This window comes from Pseudophryne corroboree, chromosome 2 (genome assembly GCF_028390025.1).
Source record: "Pseudophryne corroboree isolate aPseCor3 chromosome 2, aPseCor3.hap2, whole genome shotgun sequence".
Classification (NCBI taxonomy): Eukaryota; Metazoa; Chordata; class Amphibia; order Anura; family Myobatrachidae; genus Pseudophryne; species Pseudophryne corroboree.
This window is the reverse complement of record NC_086445.1, coordinates 787,945,548-787,972,499: the sequence shown is the minus strand read 5'-3', so window position 1 is coordinate 787,972,499 and position 26,952 is coordinate 787,945,548. Positions and strand designations below refer to the sequence as shown.

Genomic DNA, 26,952 nt, shown 5'->3' with positions numbered 1-26,952 from the left:
AGAAAAACATAATCTGTGACCGTGCACAGGAGCTATATCAACTAGCTGCGGAATTTCCCAAGCCATTTCCTGCTATTGTACTCTATGCGGCTGAACTGTAGGGCTTGCCAGTACAAACAGCGCCAACGCTATTTACACCTTATATTCTGACATAATTTTTATGCAGTGTCATTTTTGTACCTATGTATATATTAGTTTATACCAGCGGTGGCCAACCTGTGGCTCTTGAGCCGCATGTGGCTCTTTCTTTATTCAGATGTGGCTCCCAACACTCTAAATCATGTGACCACAACAGATACAGAAACCGCTGCACTCCAGCCAGACACGTAGCAGCACTACAGGGACTGAAAACTGAAGGAGCCAGATACAAGAGGTGAGACACCCACTGGCAAACAGAGGACACATTACCGACTGCTGCAGTGGCATGAGTTGATGGGGGGGGGGGAGGGGGCTGTAGTGATACATGAAGGTGGGCTAGAGTGACACATGGCAGAGCTGGCTGGAAAGACACAGGAGGGTCCTGGCAGGAGTGATGCGGGAGGGTGCTGGAAGTAGTGACACATGGGAGAGCTGGCTGGAGTGACATAGGAGGGTGGTAGCAGGAGTGACACATGGGGGAGCTGGCTGGAGTGACATATGAGGGTGCTAGCAGGACTGACACATGGGGGAGCTGGCTGGAGTGACAGGAGGGTTTTGGCTGGAGTTACACATGGGAGACCTGGCTGGAGTGACACAGCAGGGTCTTGGCAGTAGTGACACATGGGAGAGCTGGCTGGAGTGACACGAGGGGAGCTGGCTGGAGTGAAATAGGAGGGTGGTAGCAGGAGTGACACATGGGAGAGCTGGCTGGAGTGACATGGGGGAGCTGGCTGGAGTGAAATAGGAGGGTGGTAGCAGGAGTGACACATGGGGGAGCTGGCTGGAGTGACATATGAGGGTGCTAGCAGGACTGACACATGGGGGAGCTGGCTGGAGTGACAGGAGGGTTTTGGCTGGAGTTACACATGGGAGACCTGGCTGGAGTGACACAGCAGGGTCTTGGCAGTAGTGACACATGGGAGAGCTGGCTGGAGTGACACGAGGGGAGCTGGCTAGAGTGAAATAGGAGGGTGGTAGCAGGAGTGACACATGGGAGAGCTGGCTGGAGTGACATGGGGGAGCTGGCTGGAGTGAAATAGGAGGGTGGTAGCAGGAGTGACACATGGGGGAGCTGGCTGGAGTGACATATGAGGGTGCTAGCAGGACTGACACATGGGGGAGCTGGCTGGAGTGACAGGAGGGTTTTGGCTGGAGTTACACATGGGAGACCTGGCTGGAGTGACACAGCAGGGTCTTGGCAGTAGTGACACATGGGAGAGCTGGCTGGAGTGACACGAGGGGAGCTGGCTGGAGTGAAATAGGAGGGTGGTAGCAGGAGTGACACATGGGAGAGCTGGCTGGAGTGACATGGGGGAGCTGGCTGGAGTGAAATAGGAGGGTGGTAGCAGGAGTGACACATGGGGGAGCTGGCTGGAGTGACATATGAGGGTGCTAGCAGGACTGACACATGGGGGAGCTGGCTGGAGTGACAGGAGGGTTTTGGCTGGAGTTACACATGGGAGACCTGGCTGGAGTGACACAGCAGGGTCTTGGCAGTAGTGACACATGGGAGAGCTGGCTGGAGTGACACGAGGGGAGTTGGCTGGAGTGAAATAGGAGGGTGGTAGCAGGAGTGACACATGGGAGAGCTGGCTGGAGTGACATGGGGGAGCTGGCTGGAGTGACTTAGGAGGGTGGTAGCAGGAGTGACACATGGGAGAGCTGGCTGGAGTGACAGGAGGGTTTTGGCTGGAGTTACACATGGGAGACCTGGCTGGAGTGACACGGGGGAGCTGGCTGGAGTGACTTTGGAGGGTGCTAGCAGGAGTGACACATGTAAGAGCAGGCTGGAGTGACAGGAGGGTGTTGGCTGGAGTGACCCAGCAGGGTTTTGGCAGTAGCGACACATGGGAGAGCTGGCTGGAGTGATACAGCAGGGTCTTGGCAGTAGTGACACATGGGAGACCTGGCTGGAGTGACACGGGGAAGCTGGCTGTAGTGACATAGGAGGGTGAAAGCAGGAGTGACACATGGGGGAGCTGGCTGGAGTGACAGCAGGGTCTTGGCAGTAGTGACACATGGGAGACCTGGCTGGAGTGACACAGGAGGGTCCTGGCAGGAGTGATGCGGGAGGGTGCTGGAAGTAGTGACACATGGGAGAGCTGGCTGGAGTGACATAGGAGGGTGGTAGCAGGAGTGACACATGGGGGAGCTGGCTGGAGTGACATATGAGGGTGCTAGCAGGACTGACACATGGGGGAGCTGGCTGGAGTGACAGGAGGGTTTTGGCTGGAGTTACACATGGGAGACCTGGCTGGAGTGACACAGCAGGGTCTTGGCAGTAGTGACACATGGGAGAGCTGGCTGGAGTGACACGAGGGGAGCTGGCTGGAGTGAAATAGGAGGGTGGTAGCAGGAGTGACACATGGGAGAGCTGGCTGGAGTGACATGGGGGAGCTGGCTGGAGTGAAATAGGAGGGTGGTAGCAGGAGTGACACATGGGGGAGCTGGCTGGAGTGACATATGAGGGTGCTAGCAGGACTGACACATGGGGGAGCTGGCTGGAGTGACAGCAGGGTCTTGGCAGTAGTGACACATGGGAGAGCTGGCTGGAGTGACACGAGGGGAGCTGGCTGGAGTGAAATAGGAGGGTGGTAGCAGGAGTGACACATGGGAGAGCTGGCTGGAGTGACATGGGGGAGCTGGCTGGAGTGACTTAGGAGGGTGGTAGCAGGAGTGACACATGGGAGAGCTGGCTGGAGTGACAGGAGGGTTTTGGCTGGAGTTACACATGGGAGACCTGGCTGGAGTGACACGGGGGAGCTGGCTGGAGTGACATTGGAGGGTGCTAGCAGGAGTGACACATGTAAGAGCAGGCTGGAGTGACAGGAGGGTGTTGGCTGGAGTGACCCAGCAGGGTTTTGGCAGTAGCGACACATGGGAGAGCTGGCTGGAGTGATACAGCAGGGTCTTGGCAGTAGTGACACATGGGAGACCTGGCTGGAGTGACACGGGGAAGCTGGCTGTAGTGACATAGGAGGGTGAAAGCAGGAGTGACACATGGGGGAGCTGGCTGGAGTGACAGCAGGGTCTTGGCAGTAGTGACACATGGGAGACCTGGCTGGAGTGACACAGCAGGGTCTTGGCAGTAGTGACACATGGGAGAGCTGGCTGGAGTGACACGGGGGAGCTGGCTGGAGTGACATAGGAGGGTGCTAGCAGGAGTGACACATGGGGGAGCTGGCTGGAGTGACACATGGGGGAGCTGAAGTTTATTATGTGAAAGTGGCTTTTTCAATGGATTTGGCTTTAAAAAAAATATTTTATGTCGTTCTGGCTTTTTCAATGTATTTCATACCAGGGGTGTGGTCTAGCAGGCACAAGGCCACATTCCATTTTTGCATGTGCGCCATCGGCTCGATGTCGGCTCTTTGACGTACCTAACAAGGTTTTTTGGCTCTATGGCACTGACTGGTTGGCCACCCCTGGTTTATACTCTCAACTTACTGCATACAGATTTATGGGATATTTATCAAAGCTTGGAAAGCTCATTGTGAAAGATAAAGGGGGTATTTAATTGTCCCTGATAAGTTACTACACAAAAAATTGGGGAATTTTTGCCCAATGTTTCACTTTGGGCTATTCAATTATTCTCCCTTTTTTCAGGTGAAAAATACCCAGTTGTCATGCAGCAACACATAGTATTTGGGATAAGTTTCTGGACCTATGTGTTCTTGTGAAAAAGACAGAGAAGATAGGGCTGGCTATCGTGCATTTTGCTTTGGAATAAAATTCCCAATAACTGCCGGCATCGGAGACAACTGAATAGCCTCGGACAGGTGAATTAGTCTCTGTAAATTACTGCTGCTAATTGAATACATGTTGAATATCCTTTGTCCAAAATTCAAAATCCCACATTTTTGGGTCCCCTACTGTGATAATGACATATGTATTAAATACATTATCTATAAATAAATATATATATATATTGTAAATGAGTAAATCAGTGCGCTTGTCCAAATTATGCGAAGTTCCTTACTGTAAAAGTGCAATCTAAAGTCACAAATAAATTTGGTCAAATGACCAGTCCAATAAATGAGTTCGTCCAAAACTTGTGTTTGGTTTAATTGCCAAACAGTCCACACTTTCCCCGTTTTAACGGGTGGCTGCTCAGTTCTTCAAAAAGTGCAACTAGGTATGCGTAGCCCAAAGGGGAATCTGAAAATAGAGGAAGAAACTAGAGATGAGCGGGTTCGGTTCCTCGGAATCCGAACCCGCCCGAACTTCAGGTTTTTTTACACGGGTCCGAGCGACTCGGATCTTCCCGCCTTGCTCGGTTAACCCGAGCGCGCCCGAACGTCATCATCCCGCTGTCGGATTCTCGCGAGGCTCGGATTCTATCGCGAGACTCGGATTCTATATAAGGAGCCGCGCGTCGCCGCCATTTTCACACGTGCATTGAGATTGATAGGGAGAGGACGTGGCTGGCGTCCTCTCCGTTTATAGAGAAGAGAGTGAGACTAGAGTAGAGAGAGACACAGTATTTACTTTAGTAATTTTGGGGAGCATTAGGAGGAGTACTACTACTTGCTGAAGTGATAGTGTGACTGTATATCTGACTTGTGGGGGAGACAGTGGGGAGCAGTTAGAGTCTGAGAGCAGGAGTACATATTTTAACGTACAGTGCACACTTTTGCTGCCAGAGTGCCACACTGCCATTGTGACCACACTGACCACCAGTATATATTGTGATTGTCTGCTTAGGAGTACTACTTGCAAGTTGCTGATAGTGTGACCAGTGACCTGACCACCAGTTTAATTAATCACCACCAGTTTAATATATATATATATATATATATATATATATATAAAATTGTATATAATATATATATAATTGTATACCACCTACCCGTGTTTTTTTTTTTTTTTCTTTCTTCTTGATACATACTACTATAGTAGCTTACTATAGCAGTCTGCGGTGCTGCTGAGCTGACAGTGTCCAGCAGGTCCGTCATCAGTCATTACATAATAAATATATATACCTGTCCGGCTGCAGTACTAGTGATATTATATATATATATATATATATATATATATATATATTAATTTCATCTCATTATCATCCAGTCTATATTAGCAGCAGACACAGTACGGTAGTCCACGGCTGTAGCTACCTCTGTGTCGGCAGTCGCTGGTCCATCCATAATTGTATACCACCTACCCGTGTTTTTTTTTTTTTCTTTCTTCTTGATACATACTACTATAGTAGCTTACTGTAGCAGTCTGCGGTGCTGCTGAGCTGACAGTGTCCAGCAGGTCCGTCATCAGTCATTACATAATAAATATATATACCTGTCCGGCTGCAGTACTAGTGATATTATATATATATATATATTAATTTCATCTCATTATCATCCAGTCTATATTAGCAGCAGACACAGTACGGTAGTCCACGGCTGTAGCTACCTCTGTGTCGGCAGTCGCTGGTCCATCCATAATTGTATACCACCTACCCGTGTTTTTTTTTTTTTCTTTCTTCTTGATACATACTACTATAGTAGCTTACTGTAGCAGTCTGCGGTGCTGCTGAGCTGACAGTGTCCAGCAGGTCCGTCATCAGTCATTACATAATAAATATATATACCTGTCCAGCTGCAGTACTAGTGATATTATATATATATATATATTAATTTCATCTCATTATCATCCAGTCTATATTAGCAGCAGACACAGTACGGTAGTCCACGGCTGTAGCTACCTCTGTGTCGGCAGTCGCTGGTCCATCCATAATTGTATACCACCTACCCGTGTTTTTTTTTTTTTTCTTTCTTCTTGATACATACTACTATAGTAGCTTACTGTAGCAGTCTGCGGTGCTGCTGAGCTGACAGTGTCCAGCAGGTCCGTCATCAGTCATTACATAATAAATATATATACCTGTCCGGCTGCAGTACTAGTGATATTATATATATATATATTAATTTCATCTCATTATCATCCAGTCTATATTAGCAGCAGACACAGTACGGTAGTCCACGGCTGTAGCTACCTCTGTGTCGGCAGTCGCTGGTCCATCCATAATTGTATACCACCTACCCGTGTTTTTTTTCTTTTCTTTCTTCTTCATACATACTACTATAGTAGCTTACTGTAGCAGTCTGCAGTGCTGCTGAGCTGACAGTGTCCAGCAGGTCCGTCATCAGTCATTACATAATAAATATATATACCTGTCCGGCTGCAGTACTAGTGATATTATATATATATATATTAATTTCATCTCATTATCATCCAGTCTATATTAGTAGCAGACACAGTACGGTAGTCCACGGCTGTAGCTACCTCTGTGTCGGCAGTCGCTGGTCCATCCATAATTGTATACCACCTACCCGTGTTTTTTTTTTTCTCTTTCTTCTTGATACATACTACTATAGTAGCTTACTGTAGCAGTCTGCGGTGCTGCTGAGCTGACAGTGTCCAGCAGGTCCGTCATCAGTCATTACATAATAAATATATATACCTGTCCGGCTGCAGTACTAGTGATATTATATATATATATATATATATTAATTTCATCTCACTATCATCCAGTCTATATTAGCAGCAGACACAGTACGGTAGTCCACGGCTGTAGCTACCTCTGTGTCGGCAGTCGCTGGTCCATCCATAATTGTATACCACCTACCCGTGTTTTTTTTTTTCTTTCTTCTTGATACATACTACTATAGTAGCTTACTGTAGCAGTCTGCGGTGCTGCTGAGCTGACAGTGTCCAGCAGGTCCGTCATCAGTCATTACATAATAAATATATATACACCTGTCCGGCTGCAGTACTAGTGATATTATATATATATATATTAATTTCATCTCATTATCATCCAGTCTATATTAGCAGCAGACACAGTACGGTAGTCCACGGCTGTAGCTACCTCTGTGTCGGCAGTCGCTGGTCCATCCATAAGTATACTAGTATCCATCCATCTCCATTGTTTACCTGAGGTGCCTTTTAGTTGTGCCTATTAAAATATGGAGAACAAAAATGTTGAGGTTCCAAAATTAGGGAAAGATCAAGATCCACTTCCACCTCGTGCTGAAGCTGCTGCCACTAGTCATGGCCGAGACGATGAAATGCCAGCAACGTCGTCTGCCAAGGCCGATGCCCAATGTCATAGTACAGAGCATGTAAAATCCAAAACACCAAATATCAGTAAAAAAAGGACTCCAAAATCTAAAATAAAATTGTCGGAGGAGAAGCGTAAACTTGCCAATATGCCATTTACCACACGGAGTGGCAAGGAACGGCTGAGGCCCTGGCCTATGTTCATGGCTAGTGGTTCAGCTTCACATGAGGATGGAAGCACTCAGCCTCTCGCTAGAAAAATGAAAAGACTCAAGCTGGCAAAAGCACCGCAAAGAACTGTGCGTTCTTCGAAATCCCAAATCCACAAGGAGAGTCCAATTGTGTCGGTTGCGATGCCTGACCTTCCCAACACTGGACGTGAAGAGCATGCGCCTTCCACCATTTGCACGCCCCCTGCAAGTGCTGGAAGGAGCACCCGCAGTCCAGTTCCTGATAGTCAGATTGAAGATGTCAGTGTTGAAGTACACCAGGATGAGGAGGATATGGGTGTTGCTGGCGCTGGGGAGGAAATTGACAAGGAGGATTCTGATGGTGAGGTGGTTTGTTTAAGTCAGGCACCCGGGGAGACACCTGTTGTCCGTGGGAGGAATAGGGCCGTTGACATGCCTGGTGAAAATACCAAAAAAATCAGCTCTTCGGTGTGGAAGTATTTCAACAGAAATGCGGACAACATTTGTCAAGCCGTGTGTTGCCTTTGTCAAGCTGTAATAAGTAGGGGTAAGGACGTTAACCACCTCGGAACATCCTCCCTTATACGTCACCTGCAGCGCATTCATAATAAGTCAGTGACAAGTTCAAAAACTTTGGGCGACAGCGGAAGCAGTCCACTGACCAGTAAATCCCTTCCTCTTGTAACCAAGCTCACGCAAACCACCCCACCAACTCCCTCAGTGTCAATTTCCTCCTTCCCCAGGAATGCCAATAGTCCTGCAGGCCATGTCACTGGCAATTCTGACGAGTCCTCTCCTGCCTGGGATTCCTCCGATGCATCCTTGCGTGTAACGCCTACTGCTGCTGGCGCTGCTGTTGTTGCTGCTGGGAGTCGATGGTCATCCCAGAGGGGAAGTCGTAAGCCCACTTTTACTACTTCCACCAAGCAATTGACTGTCCAACAGTCCTTTGCGAGGAAGATGAAATATCACAGCAGTCATCCTGTTGCAAAGCGGATAACTGAGGCCTTGACAACTATGTTGGTGTTAGACGTGCGTCCGGTATCCGCCGTTAGTTCACAGGGAACTAGACAATTTCTTGAGGTAGTGTGCCCCCGTTACCAAATACCATCTAGGTTCCACTTCTCTAGGCAGGCGATACCGAGAATGTACACGGACGTCAGAAAAAGACTCACCAGTGTCCTAAAAAATGCAGTTGTACCCAATGTCCACTTAACCACGGACATGTGGACAAGTGGAGCAGGGCAGGGTCAGGACTATATGACTGTGACAGCCCACTGGGTAGATGTATGGACTCCCGCCGCAAGAACAGCAGCGGCGGCACCAGTAGCAGCATCTCGCAAACGCCAACTCTTTCCTAGGCAGGCTACGCTTTGTATCACCGGTTTCCAGAATACGCACACAGCTGAAAACTTCTTACGGCAACTGAGGAAGATCATCGCAGAATGGCTTACCCCAATTGGACTCTCCTGTGGATTTGTGGCATCGGACAACGCCAGAAATATTGTGTGTGCATTAAATATGGGCAAATTCCAGCACGTCCCATGTTTTGCACATACCTTGAATTTGGTGGTGCAGAATTTTTTAAAAAACGACAGGGGCGTGCAAGAGATGCTGTCGGTGGCCAGAAGAATTGCGGGACACTTTCGGCGTACAGGCACCACGTACAGAAGACTGGAGCACCACCAAAAACGCCTGAACCTGCCCTGCCATCATCTGAAGCAAGAAGTGGTAACAAGGTGGAATTCAACCCTATATATGCTTCAGAGGTTGGAGGAGCAGCAAAAGGCCATTCAAGCCTATACAATTGAGCACGATATAGGAGGTGGAATGTACCTGTCTCAAGCGCAGTGGAGAATGATTTCAACGTTGTGCAAGGTTCTGCAACCTTTTGAACTTGCCACACGTGAAGTCAGTTCAGACACTGCCAGCCTGAGTCAGGTCATTCCCCTCATCAGGCTTTTGCAGAAGAAGCTGGAGGCATTGAAGGAGGAGCTAAAAGGGAGCGATTCCGCTAGGCATGTGGGACTTGTGGATGGAGCCCTTAATTCGCTTAACAAGGATTCACGGGTGGTCAATCTGTTGAAATCAGAGCACTACATTTTGGCCACCGTGCTCGTTCCTAGATTTAAAACCTACCTTGGATCTCTCTTTCCGGCAGACACAAGTCTGCTGGGGTTCAAAGACCTGCTGGTGACAAAATTGTCAAGTCAAGCGGAACGCGACCTGTCAACATCTCCTTCACATTCTCCCGCAACTGGGGGTGCGAGGAAAAGGCTCAGAATTCCGAGCCCACCCGCTGGCGGTGATGCAGGGCAGTCTGGAGCGACTGCTGATGCCGACATCTGGTCCGGACTGAAGGACCTGACAACGATTACGGACATGTCGTCTACTGTCACTGCATATGATTCTGTCACCATTGAAAGAATGGTGGAGGATTATATGAGTGACCGCATCCAAGTAGGCACGTCAGACAGTCCGTACTTATACTGGCAGGAAAAAGAGGCAATTTGGAGGCCCTTGCACAAACTGGCTTTATTCTACCTAAGTTGCCCTCCCACAAGTGTGTACTCCGAAAGAGTGTTTAGTGCCGCCGCTCACCTTGTCAGCAATCGGCGTACGAGGTTACTTCCAGAAAATGTGGAGAAGATGATGTTCATTAAAATTAATTATAATCAATTCCTCCGTGGAGACATTGACCAGCAGCAATTGCCTCCACAAAGTACACAGGGAGCTGAGATGGTGGATTCCAGTGGGGACGAATTGATAATCTGTGAGGAGCGGGATGTACACGGTGATATATCGGAGGATGATGATGAGGTGGACATCTTGCCTCTGTAGAGCCAGTTTGTGCAAGGAGAGATTAATTGCTTCTTTTTCGGTGGGGGTCCAAACCAACCCGTCATTTCAGTCACAGTCGTGTGGCAGACCCTGTCACTGAAATGATGGGTTGGTTAAAGTGTGCATGTCCTGTTTATACAACATAAGGGTGGGTGGGAGGGCCCAAGGACAATTCCATCTTGCACCTCTTTTTTCTTTCATTTTTATTTGCGTCATGTGCTGTTTGGGGAGTGTTTTTTGGAAGGGCCATCCTGCGTGACACTGCAGTGCCACTCCTAGATGGGCCAGGTGTTTGTGTCGGCCACTAGGGTCGCTTAGCTTACTCACACAGCTACCTCATTGCGCCTCTTTTTTTCTTCTTTGCGTCATGTGCTGTTTGGGGAGTGTTTTTTGGAAGGGCCATCCTGCGTGACACTGCAGTGCCACTCCTAGATGGGCCAGGTGTTTGTGTCGGCAACTAGGGTCGCTTAGCTTACTCACACAGCTACCTCATTGTGCCTCTTTTTTTCTTCTTTGCGTCATGTGCTGTTTGGGGAGTGTTTTTTGGAAGGGCCATCCTGCGTGACACTGCAGTGCCACTCCTAGATGGGCCAGGTGTTTGTGTCGGCCACTAGGGTCGCTTAGCTTACTCACACAGCTACCTCATTGCGCCTCTTTTTTTCTTTGCGTCATGTGCTGTTTGGGGAGTGTTTTTTGGAAGGGCCATCCTGCGTGACACTGCAGTGCCACTCCTAGATGGGCCAGGTGTTTGTGTCAGCCACTAGGGTCGCTTATCTTACTCACACAGCTACCTCATTGCGCCTCTTTTTTTCTTTGCGTCATGTGCTGTTTGGGGAGTGTTTTTTGGAAGGGCCATCCTGCGTGACACTGCAGTGCCACTCCTAGATGGGCCAGGTGTTTGTGTCGGCCACTAGGGTCGCTTATCTTACTCACACAGCTACCTCATTGCGCCTCTTTTTTTCTTTGCGTCATGTGCTGTTTGGGCAGTGTTTTTTGGAAGGGCCATACTGCGTGACACTGCAGTGCCACTCCTAGATGGGCCAGGTGTTTGTGTCGGCCACTAGGGTCGCTTATCTTACTCACACAGCTACCTCATTGCGCCTCTTTTTTTCTTTGCCATCATGTGCTGTTTGGGGAGTGTTTTTTGGAAGGGCCATCCTGCGTGACACTGCAGTGCCACTCCTAGATGGGCCAGGTGTTTGTGTCGGCCACTAGGGTCGCTTAGCTTACTCACACAGCTACCTCATTGCGCCTCTTTTTTTCTTTGCGTGATGTGCTGTTTGGGGAGTGTTTTTTGGAAGGGCCATCCTGCGTGACACTGCAGTGCCACTCCTAGATGGGCCAGGTGTTTGTGTCGGCCACTAGGGTCGCTTATCTTACTCACACAGCTACCTCATTGCGCCTCTTTTTTTCTTTGCGTCATGTGCTGTTTGGGGAGTGTTTTTTGGAAGGGCCATCCTGCGTGACACTGCAGTGCCACTCCTAGATGGACCAGGTGTTTGTGTCGGCCACTAGGGTCGCTTATCTTACTCACACAGCTACCTCATTGCGCCTCTTTTTTTCTTTGCGTCATGTGCTGTTTGGGGAGTGTTTTTTGGAAGGGCCATCCTGCGTGACACTGCAGTGCCACTCCTAGATGGGCCAGGTGTTTGTGTCGGCCACTAGGGTCGCTTATCTTACTCACACAGCTACCTCATTGCGCCTCTTTTTTTCTTTGCGTCATGTGCTGTTTGGGGAGTGTTTTTTGGAAGGGCCATCCTGCGTGACACTGCAGTGCCACTCCTAGATGGGCCAGGTGTTTGTGTCGGCCACTAGGGTCGCTTATCTTACTCACACAGCTACCTCATTGCGCCTCTTTTTTTTTTTTGCGTCATGTGCTGTTTGGGGAGTGTTTTTTGGAAGGGCCATCCTGCGTGACACTGCAGTGCCACTCCTAGATGGGCCAGGTGTTTGTGTCGGCCACTAGGGTCGCTTATCTTACTCACACAGCTACCTCATTGCGCCTCTTTTTTTCTTTGCGTCATGTGCTGTTTGGGGAGTGTTTTTTGGAAGGGCCATCCTGCGTGACACTGCAGTGCCACTCCTAGATGGGCCAGGTGTTTGTGTCGGCCACTAGGGTCGCTTAGCTTACTCACACAGCTACCTCATTGCGCCTCTTTTTTTCTTTGCGTGATGTGCTGTTTGGGGAGTGTTTTTTGGAAGGGCCATCCTGCGTGACACTGCAGTGCCACTCCTAGATGGGCCAGGTGTTTGTGTCGGCCACTAGGGTCGCTTATCTTACTCACACAGCTACCTCATTGCGCCTCTTTTTTTCTTTGCGTCATGTGCTGTTTGGGGAGTGTTTTTTGGAAGGGCCATCCTGCGTGACACTGCAGTGCCACTCCTAGATGAGCCAGGTGTTTGTGTCGGCCACTAGGGTCGCTTAGCTTACTCACACAGCTACCTCATTGCGCCTCTTTTTTTCTTTGCGTGATGTGCTGTTTGGGGAGTGTTTTTTGGAAGGGCCATCCTGCGTGACACTGCAGTGCCACTCCTAGATGGGCCAGGTGTTTGTGTCGGCCACTAGGGTCGCTTATCTTACTCACACAGCTACCTCATTGCGCCTCTTTTTTTCTTTGCGTCATGTGCTGTTTGGGGAGTGTTTTTTGGAAGGGCCATCCTGCGTGACACTGCAGTGCCACTCCTAGATGGACCAGGTGTTTGTGTCGGCCACTAGGGTCGCTTATCTTACTCACACAGCTACCTCATTGCGCCTCTTTTTTTCTTTGCGTCATGTGCTGTTTGGGGAGTGTTTTTTGGAAGGGCCATCCTGCGTGACACTGCAGTGCCACTCCTAGATGGGCCAGGTGTTTGTGTCGGCCACTAGGGTCGCTTATCTTACTCACACAGCTACCTCATTGCGCCTCTTTTTTTCTTTGCGTCATGTGCTGTTTGGGGAGTGTTTTTTGGAAGGGCCATCCTGCGTGACACTGCAGTGCCACTCCTAGATGGGCCAGGTGTTTGTGTCGGCCACTAGGGTCGCTTATCTTACTCACACAGCTACCTCATTGCGCCTCTTTTTTTCTTTGCGTCATGTGCTGTTTGGGGAGTGTTTTTTGGAAGGGCCATCCTGCGTGACACTGCAGTGCCACTCCTAGATGGGCCAGGTGTTTGTGTCGGCCACTAGGGTCGCTTATCTTACTCACACAGCTACCTCATTGCACCTCTTTTTTTCTTTGCGTCATGTGCTGTTTGGGGAGTGTTTTTTGGAAGGGCCATCCTGCGTGACACTGCAGTGCCACTCCTAGATGGGCCAGGTGTTTGTGTCGGCCACTAGGGTCGCTTAGCTTAGTCATCCAGCGACCTCGGTGCAAATTTTAGGACTAAAAATAATATTGTGAGGTGTGAGGTATTCAGAATAGACTGAAAATGAGTGGAAATTATGGTTTTTGAGGTTAATAATACTTTGGGATCAAAATGACCCCCAAATTCTATGATTTAAGCTGTTTTTTAGTGTTTTTTGAAAAAAACACCCGAATCCAAAACACACCCGAATCCGACAAAAAAAATTCGGTGAGGTTTTGCCAAAACGCGGTCGAACCCAAAACACGGCCGCGGAACCGAACCCAAAACCAAAACACAAAACCCGAAAAATTTCAAGTGCACATCTCTAGAAGAAACAACAGAGCGCCTGTAGTGTAGTATCCTTTAAATTAGTTTTTGTCACACGCAAGAATAATATTGCGTACCGGATTACGGCTTGACTCAATGCCTATCGATCCCCTGGTCTTTTAGTCCACATCTAGTTTAGTACGCACACACAGGAGAGGACCCCATGCAGCCAAGAAAAACAGCAGTGGTGGCCGGCCAGCGATTCCCTGTCTCCTGACTCTATCTAGATTCCAACAGAGACGTGGACTAAAAGACCAGGGGATTGATAGGCATTGAGTCAAGCCGTAATCCGGTACGCAATATTATTCTTGCGTGTGACAAAAACTAATTTAAAGGATACTACACTATAGGCGCTCTGTTGTTTCTTCCTCTATTTTCGTATATATATATATATATATATATATAATATTTATGTTATCTCAGTAGGGGACCCACAAATTTTGGATTTTGGATAAGGGATACTCAACCTGTACCGGCCAAAGTATCACCTAATCAGAGCCTAACTGTCATTTTTCAAACACAGCCTGTAAAATCCAGAAGTTGATTGGCTGGTACTTTATCTCTCACAATTTTGTTTCTCTCTAAGCTTTAATAAATACCTCCTAACTCCTTTCTGCAAACACAGAAAAATCACAGCAGGTAAGCAAATATAAATGTCGACATTTGAGAAAAGGAGTTTTTAACAGATTGTCAAAATACTTTTATTAGTCGTTGCTGACCTATGAAGCCGTTTTCAAACTGAGAATAAGGTTGGCATGCACCATACAATCCTGAAGCTCCACCCATTCAGTGGACAGCAGGATTAGAGTCCAGTATGGCCAGACACAATTTTGGACACATATGGACTGATACAGAGTGAGTGTGAGTGTGAGTGTGAGTGTGTGTGTGTGTGTGTGTAAGTACAGGTGTATCCTCATACAACTAGCCTCACTATGCCGTCAACGCCAGACGATTGGCGCAAGTGAGTCATGCTGAGCGGTGTAGCTAGCGTCTCTTTCTTTAAATTTGCGTCTTAATTGCCCTTCAGATGCAAAGAGACACCACCGAATCTGTACCAGAGATGCCAGGCTGCGCATACGCGCACGCAGGGGGGGGTTCCAAGTACCCAGAAACCCTCCCTGCTTGCCGATCCGTCAGATGAGAAGACCGATTTACTGTACTCTTAATAAGTTAGAAGCTTGGGCTGTTAATGTGACGCGGCTCCGGCAGCAGCGTCCTAGCTGAGAAACTGACTAGGTATCCGCTGGCTGCCTGTACGGGGAACTGCAGCGGCATAGCGCAACTCCTCTGAGGCAGCAGTTCGTGCAGGGGGTGATCAGGGAGCCGGAAGAGGTGCGGTGTAGCGGCAAAGGGGAAAGGGATAAAACAGTGAGGCAGTGACTGCCTGTCTCCTCTCTACAGCAGACAGGTGTGTGTGCGTGTGTGTGTGTGTGTGTGTGTGTCATAAATTGAGGAGACTCAGTGGTTGGGGAAGGTAGTCTATAATTCATTGTTCTGGCCGGGAGCTAATGAGGGGGAGCGGGGGTGCGTGCATGTCTGTCTGCTGTGTGTATGTTTGTAAGTATGCCATATGTATGTATATGTTCAAATGTACTGTGTATATATATATATATACATATATATATATACATACAGTGTGTGTGTGTGTGTGTGTGTGTGTGTATTGCATATGGTTCATCACTCAGTTATACGTGAAACATCTTTGCAGTATATATATATAGATGGCCGGCACTCCCCTGTCGTGGGTAAATTGCTCCAGTGCCCTCCAGAGGTATCAACAATACAGGAATGAAGAGGCGTCACTCAGAGTCTCTAAATCACTTGATAATAGTATATTAGACATACATATTAATGTGTCTTATATGTGTATCTAAATACATGGGTGTGTATTGCATGACCGGCCATCGTGGACACCCATGAGTGGGAATTGTGGGAGTAGTCCCTGTTGGTCGGCATGCTGACCGTCGGGATTGTGAGGGTGCGGGATATAGGGGGAGGAAATGTGACCGGTCCTGACCGCCGGTGACATAACTACATCCCTAATACACTATTATCAAGTGATTAAGAGACTCTGAGTGTTGTCTCTTCATTCCTGTATTACATAAATCTCCATGCAGTGACATACCGGTACATCTATGGAACCCCCCCCCCCCCCCCCATGAAAATCCTGCGTTTGCCACTGCGGCGACTGTAACTGCACAGGAATTAGTTTTAAATACAGTATGTACAAAGTTACAGATGAAGCACAATGAAAAAAAGCCATGGCTGCTGCATAGTGGCAATTCATATACAGTCATATACAGATTCAGACTTTGTCGTACACTGATGATGTTGCCTATCAAATTAATCAGTGCAGCCACGTGGAATGTTTTTTGCACATTGCTTTGCAGCTGAGACTCATAGTGCAGCAAAAAAAGACATGAAGAAGACACTTGGCACACGGGGCCTGGTGCCCAGAGAAGGGCAGCAATAATGTATGAGGACACACCTGTATACAGTGCATGTATTCATATACTTACAGGTATATGGGATGTTTTGCGAAAGGTCATCCTCAGTGACTGAATCGTCAACCATTGTCCATTATTATAAAGACTGCTTTTTGTCAGTAATAAATATTTTTCTAAGTGTTACAAAGTCCCTAATGAGTGCCCTTCACTGCAATAAGGACTTACGTAGGCATATTAGGAGTGTGTTCATGCAAGTGCCACTTATGCAGACCATATATACATATATGTCCTGGCACTTTTATATTCCTATAATAGACAATTACTGGACACTGTAGCAATATGTGGATTATACTGTATACAAGAAAGTATACACAGATATTAGACCAGCAATTCCGTGTGTATTCGTCTGTTAGGAAGTGTATTTTTTTGTACCTGCTACATGGCTAGTGCAAAAATGAGTGATGTTAAACCCTATTTCCAGAAACAATGGTCATTGAATTGGTCTCTGGAACATGGCATGCATTAAAATGATGTGCAAGTAAACTCGCACCTATTGAATCACCCTCTGATTGCAGACTTAACACTTTCCAGGTGCTGTAGCCTTGATAATAGATAAGATTGCTGGTATACAGTATGTGAATAGGATGCAGATGGTTTGTCTTTTGTAATTTGGAAATCTCCATAAATAAATGTTTTTCTAGTGGTTTGTGTAGTTCAACAACAGCTGGAGGACCGAAGGTTCCCCATCCCTGCTTTAGGGTGTGAGTAATCATGAAAGAAGGACAAACCTAAAAAGACAAGGTAGTGATCACGTGAGTGTAGGTAAACTAGTATCAACAATGAGGATATGGATAAGCAGCAAGAAAGTAACACAATATGTAACATACAGTATATCCTAATTGTCAGTGCATCATTGAAGACATCGTAAGATCACAACAATGTAGTATGGATAACAAAAACTGGAATCTATATATATAAAAATGGACGTATGTATGTGTGTATGTATATATGTTCCAGCATAACTCTGAAATGCCTGGAGCAATTTACACCAAACTTGGTACACATATGACTTACAATCTGGAACAAAATACTGTGGGGTAAGACACCCCTACCACCCCTAGGGGTGGGGGTGGGAAGGAGGTGACATGTAAAAATCCATTGTTTCCAGCATAACTCTGAAATGCCTGGAGCAATTTACACAGAGGCACACAAGGGTAAGGGCAGGTACACCCACGGATAGGGGCAGAGGCAACCACGGGTAGGGGCAGAGGCATACACGGGTAGGGGTAGAGGCACCCACATGTAAGGGCAGAGGCATCCACGGGTAGAGGCAGAGGCACACACGGGTAGAAGCAGAGGCACACATGGGTAGGGGCATAGGCATACGGGTAGGAGAAAAGGCACCTAAGGGTAAGGGCAGATGCACACACGGGTAAGGGCAGAGGCACACATGGGTCGGGGCAGAGGCATACTTTCATTTCAAAGTTAAGCAAGGAGACCTAGGGCCCTTTGACATAGTCAGCCTGCAAACCTAACATATTTAACATACAGCGGACGGAGCTTGGCCTGTCGTCCCAGCATTTACAGCACTGAGCAGGGCAGCATCAGAGGCGGGACTGGACAGAGAATGAGGCGGATTATTCTCCTCAGCACCAGCATTTTGACAGCATCAATCCGGGGAAACCCAGAAGTGTGGCCTGGCAATGATTGGCATTATTCTTTAAATTCCTTAGCGAAGCACAGCTAGTATATGATAAATGAGGTAGAGGAAAGAGAGTAGTGAATAGGAAGGAGGGCCCAATAAATGAGAGAAGGGTAAAGATGAGGAGAGAGAGTCGTCATTGTGGTTTTAGGATGCTGTAGTGAGGGCTGGTGTCATATAGGTTTTAGAAATAGGGGATTCTTTAAAAGAAAGCCATTCTGACCAGGTGGCGATGAAACTCGAGGTAGTCATTTGTGGGGGGTGAAAAGTTCCTCCATGGCCATGTAAAAATCAACCCTTTGAAACCAACGGGATATAGGAGGTTGCAGATAAATTTAGGAGTTTGTGTTAGGGTAGTAGGGTTACTTGCCATGCATTATCTGAGGGTGGACTTTCCCTTTAAGCACAGGTTTGGTTTTCTCTGTATACTATATTTGTATTTATTAAATTCGAATTGGAGCCCAGCCAAGATGGAAAGAATTATCTATAGATTGTGAGCTTCTCTGCCTAGGCCTCTTCATTTCCCTGTTGCAATACATCCCTATGGGGTCTATTCAGTACATGTCGGCTCCACTCCTACAATGCAGTATTCAATTTGCAGGCAAATCAGACTGGTTTTGAACGTTTTCAACAATGGCAATCCGACTTATTGACTTTGTCGAAAATGGGACTAAAACCTGTCGGATTTGGCTGCAAGTCCGACAAAACACGTGCATCGGCGGATAATCCGCCTATCCACGTGTTTTCCTCCAAGTCGGAAAAACGTCAGCCCCATTGAATAGGTTAAATCTTGATTCGACCTAAAAAAGTCAGAAACTGCCGTATTTACGACTAGACGGCAGTTCCGACTTTAATTGAATAGACCCCTATATGTCATTTGTCTAATGTTACCCTTGTAGTGTAAAGTCCTACATAAGATGCCAGCACCTTACAGCTACCAAACTGTAGATGCCTTGACCACAAAATGTGGTCAAATGCTAAATAATGTCCTAGAAGTAATAAGCTACTAAATAAAATTGAATAGGAGGTAAATATGTTTGGTATACTCTGACATTGAACAAGATGTTGGCCATCTTTCTAGCGTACAATGCAGTCTGAACTTTATTCAACCTCCTTGGTACACAGCTGTGCAATCTGACCGTCAGCTTAGATCTGCATCATTGTCACAGCCTAGTCCCACAATGCCAATAACCATATTTTAGATTTAGTACTGGCAGTGAGTCTAGTACACATGCTGCAATCTCATTGTATATATATTAAAAAGAAAAATTATTTTGGGATTACATTTCTATATTTTCTGTCTCCCCCTCCCAACAGGTCAACCTTTTAAGCTAGACCCAAAATCTGCACATCGGAAGCTTAAGGTTTCGCATGACAACTTGACTGTAGAAAGAGATGAAAGCTCTTCGAAGAAAAGCCACACACCAGAACGTTTTACTAGCCAAGGAAGTTATGGTGTTGCTGGCAATGTGTTCCTTGACAGTGGCCGCCATTACTGGGAAGTGGTTATAAGTGGAAGCACCTGGTATGTATTAAGGCTTGGTCCCTGAGCTTGCATGTCCTGGCTTTTCTTGCTTTTTATAATAAAGCAGGAATAATATTTGAACAGTAACACAAGCAGACCTGTGTTTCCCAGAAGTGTGTTACATAACTGAGTATCGATGTTTAGAGGAAATTGAAGTTTTTAACATTCTCTCTATAAAAAAGAACTCGTTGATTTGTCTTTATTATCTGTCAGGTTAAAACAAGGATTTGGTCTAAGTGGCCACAATTGACAGTAGTAGAACAAATGTGGTATCCTGTGGATTGCTTAGGTTATAGAAGAATGTACCTCAAAATAATGGAAAACATTATTATTACTAATCAATTGCACTTTTTAAAGTAAACTTTAAATCTTACAAATAATTTTGTGTACAAATTGTGAAGGCCCTGCTGCTACAAAGGCAAATTGCACCCGTTTATTGTGCATACAAGGAAAAAAACAACAAAAATATTTCTACTATACTGTACAAATAGTGCTGCTATAAACCTGTACTTAGTTGATCAATATGGTAAAGAACAGCCACATACACCCACATTTACCATATGTATTGTCATTCTGGCTGTGGCTGGGACCCATTGTACAGTTATCTTTGTATCCCCTTATTTTACCAAAATGAACTCCAAAATCATAGCACAATTCAACAATATGCTTTCTGATGCATAATTAAAGAGAAAATAAGGTACCACTACTTAATAAAAAATAAAACTTGTAAACTGTGAACCAGCATAATATACATAAACAAAGAATTTGCTGGCAGCTAAGACCCACTTGGCCCATCTAGTTTGCCTTAAACACATGTGCACGCACACACACACACACACGCACACACTTACACACTAGGGTTATTTTTTGCTGGGAGCCAATTAACCTACCAGTGTATGTTTGGGTTGTGGGAGGAAACCTAGGCAAACATGGGGAGAATATACAAACTCTACATAGGTAGGGCCATGGTGGGAATCTAACTCAGGACATCAGTACTGTGAGGCAGTAATGCTAACCATTATACCGTCCATACTGTACTACCTTTGTGTCATGTGACCTACAGTATAAATAATTGTTTCTTTTTTTCTCGTCTTTTCAAGGTATGCCATTGGCATTGCGTACAAATCTGCACCCAAGCATGAGTGGATCGGGAAGAATTCTGCCTCCTGGGTGTTCTGTCGCTGTAATAACAACTGGGTAGTAAGACATAACAGTAAGGAGATTCCCATCGAGCCTTCCCCACATCTCCGCCGCATTGGGATCTTGCTAGACTACGATAACGGATCACTGGCATTTTATGACGCTTTGAACTCTGTTCACTTTTACACTTTTGACATTGCTTTTGCACAGCCTGTATGTCCCACCCTCACTGTGTGGAACAGGTGTTTGACAATATTAACTGGCCTTCCTATACCGGATCACCTGGACTGCTTAGAGCAGCTGCAATGATTCCAACAGCCATTCAACTATGTGCGATCATACATTCAACTGGGCGCATTTTACTCCAGAGGTCAAATTTACTGCAGTTTTACTTTCTCTGATTTTATTTCATTACAGGAATGTTTTATCAATTATTTATGGATATTGGTTAGAATTGTTTCTGTTTTGCACATTGACTTACGTAATGGTATATCCATCCTGCTTATGGTGCGCACTAAGGAATGGAATATTAGAAAATATTCCCTGCTGGTCCTGGATTTGTTTCCATTGCTCATTCATATAATCCCATCTCTAGGACTGTTCCATGGGTTTCCTGCCATTGGATTGTTTTATATAGAAAAATGAATTAGACGTTGGTTTTGAATTACTATTATTTTTTTGTTTTAAATGGACAGCTACATTTTACAGCATGTATTAAGAATAGTATTTAATGCATTTAGAAAAAAAAAAAGCAAAGTTAGACACCCATCTTTTATGTTAAAGAATTCAGCCATGTGTTTATCCGTCCTTTCATGTGACGAGAGTGATTAAAATATCTATTAAATATTTGAAGTAATTAACAAATAGCATTCCGCGATGATGTAGAGGTTTGCAGGAAAACAAGCCACAATTCCATACTAGAGTCACAACGGTAGTGTGCGCAGCCGGACATTAAAGCAATGTCTGGTGGCACATCACAGAATGAATGTCCCCCAATAAGTTGCGTGATATAGCAGGAAATGTAGGTGTTACCCTAAATGTAGAATGTATCCATTTTTCCCTCCGTGAGCTGTGGTTGCAGTGTTCTCTGATTCTGATTAATCTGTATAACACAAACACAAGATCATTTTTTTTTAAATGTGGATTTTAGTGCATGGTCATGTCAGTCTTATTCAAGGTAATCCTTTGGAATCATACACTGTTAGAATGATATATATTATGTATACAGGAGGTGTGATCTATGAAAAGTTTCCCTGCTCCTTTAAAATAAGTGTCAGCGAACTTGATGTAGGAAGTGGCAGAGTAATTAGAGTCATCAAAGGGCCATTTGGTTGGAATCGCTGTTATCTCTGTAATGCCACCAAATGGCCCTAATGTGACACCGGAACGCTGATTGACTGTTTATTCTCTTTCTGCAACTACAGAAGAAGGGAAAGGGACGATTTACAAGTTACAGGGGGCTTTCTAGATTAAGACCATTATGAGATGCCATCACTTCAAGGCACTCCTGTGAGAAGACACAATTGCTACTTAATGGACTGAGCTGGTGCTTCTGCAGTTCCAGGGGCCACCATAGATTTTGCTCAGGAGCCGTTAGTTCCGCCACGGCCTATATGTTTGCATTTACATAATTTATATGAGTGTCACAATCTCATTCATGTAAATGAGGGACTTGCCCTATCCTTTTATATATAATTGGGTTTCTGTATCTGATATTAGGATTGATTATCCTTGTGATTCCTGCACTTCATAGTGTTCTCCATGTTATTGAACAGGACGTGCCATCGGGAGGACAGGGGTTTTAGGAACATCTCACAGTGTTTCCATCTCTCTTACATCTCATATTTCAGCTCTTAGCTATCTCGGAGGTCACTTTTTCTGTGTGTGCAGCCATTGTGATGCACTGTTACTCACCATTGCTGCACATGTAAAATCTACCATAAACAGTCAGCAGTTTATTCCTCCAACTTCAATCAAACACAGTAAGAAAACTTATTGCAAAAAAAGATACAATCAATCACCTCCCCACCCCTCCTTAGCCAGGGAGCGAGGCCAGCAGGCTACCAGATCTGCATGCTAATTAGCCCTACTATTAGTGGTGAGTAGTGATCTCAGCAGGAAGCTATATAATTAACACAACAAAAATCCTGCCCCCTGGTAACAGGGGCTCTTTAATTGTATGTTCCTTTTTTTTATTATATTCTTCAGTTTTTTTTATTATATTCTTCAGTTTAAAGGGTTTCTTGCACTCCAGCATGTCCAGAAACATGTTAAGACCAATATCAGAGATTAATGATGTGCTCATGATTGGATAACAAACTTGCACGTGGCACACACACATATTTTTGGCAACCAATTATTTGCCCAATATCTCTATGGTAAAGTTTTCCCACTGACCTAAGTCTAAAGATTGCAAACATGGCACAGATTTATTAATCCTGGAGAAGTGATAAAGCAGTGATAAGTGAAAGGTGATAACGCACCAGCCAATCAGCTCCAATATGTAAATTTACCACCTTGCACTTATTACTGTTTTATCACTTCTCAAGGCTTAATACATCTGCCCCATGGTTGTTAGAGCCACCGACTGCAGTATTGTGGGAAACAGCCCAATGTCTGATACTAGTCAGATAGAATGATGCGATCATTTCAAGCATCATTTTTGGACCACATTAACTGTCCCCATCGATGCCAGAAGCAATGCGCACTGATCCTCACACGGAGAGCAAGACCTGCTCGTTTGTGGATTCATTCATTTAACATTTAACAAATATTCTATTGCTGCTGATTTCAAAATTTAGCTGGAAAATACAGTTTCACAAGTGCCGTTTTATTTTTTTTCTAAAGATTAAAATGTTCTAAACAATGGAAGCAATTTGTCAACTTTCTAGACACACCTGGTGCTGAAACGCTGCACCTGGGTTATTAGGAATATATTTGTGGGCTTTTACAATGTATCTGGATAAGAAGCGTGATTTATTTCATTGTCATTGTTTTCTAAGAATAATCTGTGAAACACAGGGGTAGAAATGTGGCTTCCTGAAGAAAGAGCTTTTCATACTTTATGATTTCAGTGAGAGCTGCCCTATCAATTTCTATATAAACATCTATCACCTATATACACTGACAGAACAGCGCCACCTACTGCCCACATCAAGAAGTACATTTTCACCAAAGCTCAAATGTTTAACAGGACCTTTGACCTTCACAAGCAAAGCTTAGACTGATTCTGTACAACAGTGGCAGACATCTCAGAGTCTCATGCAGAATGCATGTTACTTTTTCACAGATTTTCATTGGAAAAATCAGTAATGCATTATGAGTTGAATTAACACCATGTGACTACTTTAAAAGTATTAAATCAGCTTAGATTATCAATACATTATGTTCATCTTCAAGGGGATATTATTTTTCTTCCAACAAACGAACCTTTAATATTTTCTCTAATATCCTAAGCATGGGAATTATTGTTAGAAGTGAAAAGTTGAAACCGGGTGCATTGGTAGATCATATAAATGGAAGAATGCAGTTACTTACTGTAACACAATAAATGGCCATTAATAAGTAATATGATACAAACATCCCTCATATGTATATGGGATAACAGTAATCTACTATTAACGTTTTATAAAAACGTCATCATTGTCAACTTACACAGACATGCTCCTTGTAAAATTAAAATAAATTAGGATTACATTCATCATGATTTAAATGTGTGTATTACGTAGACTTTATTAGGCAAATTCCTCAGTGATTATTAAAATATGTGTGAACTATTCATTTGGGAATTCTGATAGTTGTATTTGATTAGCCTAGAACCAGTGTCCGGGCCTATTTACTTGCAAGCTGCAGATACAGTAACTCAGATTTCTGGTCACCTCCTCCTGGAGCATCAAACAGAAATCCGCGGTAAGTAGGGCTTTTTGCCGTTATCACAGCTGCTGCGAACGCATTAACTCATAGCGCCTGGCACTTATCCCGGAACCCATGGGTTAACACATGTCATCCACGCGAGGAAAAGGGCTTTTGATTGAATAGCTTGTGGGCGTAAAAGCCCCTTTACTTGTTCGATAAGTATCGCGTCTACTTGTATCCGGCCCTAAATAACTTAAAAAGATTATTTTAAAATGTTTATACTAAAAAGGGAATATTTGTTTTTTGTTCAGTACTAGTCATTTTATAGGCTTTTATTCTCTGAAATAAGGATGGAACTAGTCCAGGCTCTCTGGGTTGTAGTAAATCACGCCTTAGTATCTGTGGAAAGAGCAAGTTAATGCACTTTGTTAACAGATCAGTTTTAGGTTAAAGGGTAACTACTTCAGGATTCTTACCGGCTGACTATGAAGGGTCTGAGAAGTACTAATTTGCCTTATTTATATTACCGCTATTAAAGAAGCCTATGAGCAGGATGTATCTGGTTTTTATAGCATACCAGTCAATGGTTTATTACCTTTTATTTGCTTATGCTCTCATCCTCACCTGCTATTATCCATGTAAGCATACATCTCTGATTTATATGTCTATTGAAGGACATTTATTTCTTGGCATTTCATAGACTCTACACATTAAATGTTCCAGGAAGCAAACAGCTCTTTCTTTATAGCGTGCATTATTTGTAATGTATGAAAGATAAGAGGATCATTACTATTAGCTAATGGAATGCCAGCCATTCTGTGCTCAACACTTGGGACAAACACAGGATCGCAACCAGGAAATAGTGTGCCCGTGGAAAATCGTCATTCATCCATCCACTGCTGGATTACTGTTCTTTCGAGAAACCACATGGTGTCATGCCACAGACCCACAGCTCATGAAAGACTCTCAGATCTGCAGAAATATGAATCACATAAACTGACAGATGCAACGATTGAACTTGTTTTATGGACAACTTCTACTGAAGAACAGTAGAGCAAGTGCTTCTAGGATGGTGACAATAAATCCATGTTTACTGGATTTCAAACCAATGCTTAAGACTTTAAGGCAAGCAGATATTTCCTGTATATATTCTTGTCCTTGACAAGTGTACTGGTCGTCGTTGTCTACAATATACCTGGGTCGGGTACCTTGGCCCAATGTCACTGATCAGCATTGCTTTCAGTAACTTGCCTGCTCTCCGGGAATCATAGTTTCCGTTTTCTTGCTGCTCACAGGAATTTCGGAACATTACAGGTGTGGACTGGTGTTGCATAATGCAATGTAGGACTTACCTATAAACAGTTTAGTTTTACAAGTGTTCCTTTTACTATTTTGTATTTTAAAGAAAACCTGTATATTAAATCAAAGTTTTATTTTAAAAGCAGTTGGCAGCATTGATTATTTTTGCCCATGATCATCATGCTATGCAAGTCTTCCTCCACTACCTTGGGATAGCCCCCAGTGTGTTCTGAAGCTGCTTTAACAGCTGAAAGACTGGGGCATACACTTTAAGAGGTGTTAAAGGAGCAGCATGCTGTAAGTGACGGGTCATCTGGCCTGACAGAACTGTATTACCTAATATCTTGTGACATGATCTATAAAGCTTTATTTATACACGAGGTATAAATGATTTCATGTCTGGAATAATTTATAGTATGTGTGCTGCATTCCCAATAATAAAACTCAGTTTTCCTAATGAGCACTGAAGAGATGGCCTTAGAAGTCATCATTTATACAGGTATTATTTACAGGAGTGTATACAGGGCTGTAACTAATGGGTGTGCAGCTAGTGCCACCACAAAGAGCACAGGGCTCTGTGGGCGATAGTGTTGCTGGAACATGGACTCTGCTTCTGGCTGGCACGCTGCAGCCAGTATCGCTGCTGCAGGGCTGCTGGAGTATCCTTTAGCTGCTCTAGACAAGCATCCTGTACAGTTCTGCTGGCATCACCATCATGACGTCAGGGTCGGGCCGCCACAGGATACATTTGAGCCCTGTTATAGCATTGAGTGTATATTCCAGAGAAACACTTGCACTCACAATTTCAAAACATCATTTGTGTACTCCATTATTTACTGTGAAGGGACATAAGTCGGTTACCATCTTGTAACAGAAATTCCAAAAAGATTATTGTCTGCATCTGAAGACTAGTTATTATTGTGGTCTTATTACTGGACTACAGTCTGATGGTGTGTTCAAATGCTGGCAGTCAACTGGTGGTCAATATATATTTGCCAGTTTTGATATACAATGGTGAGGACCCTCAAATCCATTAATCTCTCTCTCTCTCTCTTTCTCTCTCTCTGGACAGATGGAGAGATTCAAAAAAGATAGGGCTCTCACCAT

At 45.0% G+C, this 26,952-nt stretch overlaps 1 protein-coding gene across 9 annotated transcripts in view; it reads left to right on the top strand.

Annotated features, from left to right (window-relative positions):
* MID1 (midline 1) overlaps positions 1 to 25,987 on the top strand; it is a 717,600-nt gene extending 691,613 nt beyond the window's left edge. For all 9 annotated transcript variants that reach the window (XM_063955554.1, XM_063955560.1, XM_063955550.1 and 6 more), the window contains 2 exons: positions 19,344 to 19,551; positions 20,652 to 25,987. In XM_063955554.1, the coding sequence (XP_063811624.1) occupies positions 19,344 to 19,551; positions 20,652 to 21,000 (557 nt within the window). In that variant the 3' untranslated portion in view covers positions 21,001 to 25,987. The remainder of the gene's footprint in view (positions 1 to 19,343; positions 19,552 to 20,651) is intronic.
* Positions 25,988 to 26,952: the final 965 nt, after the last annotated feature.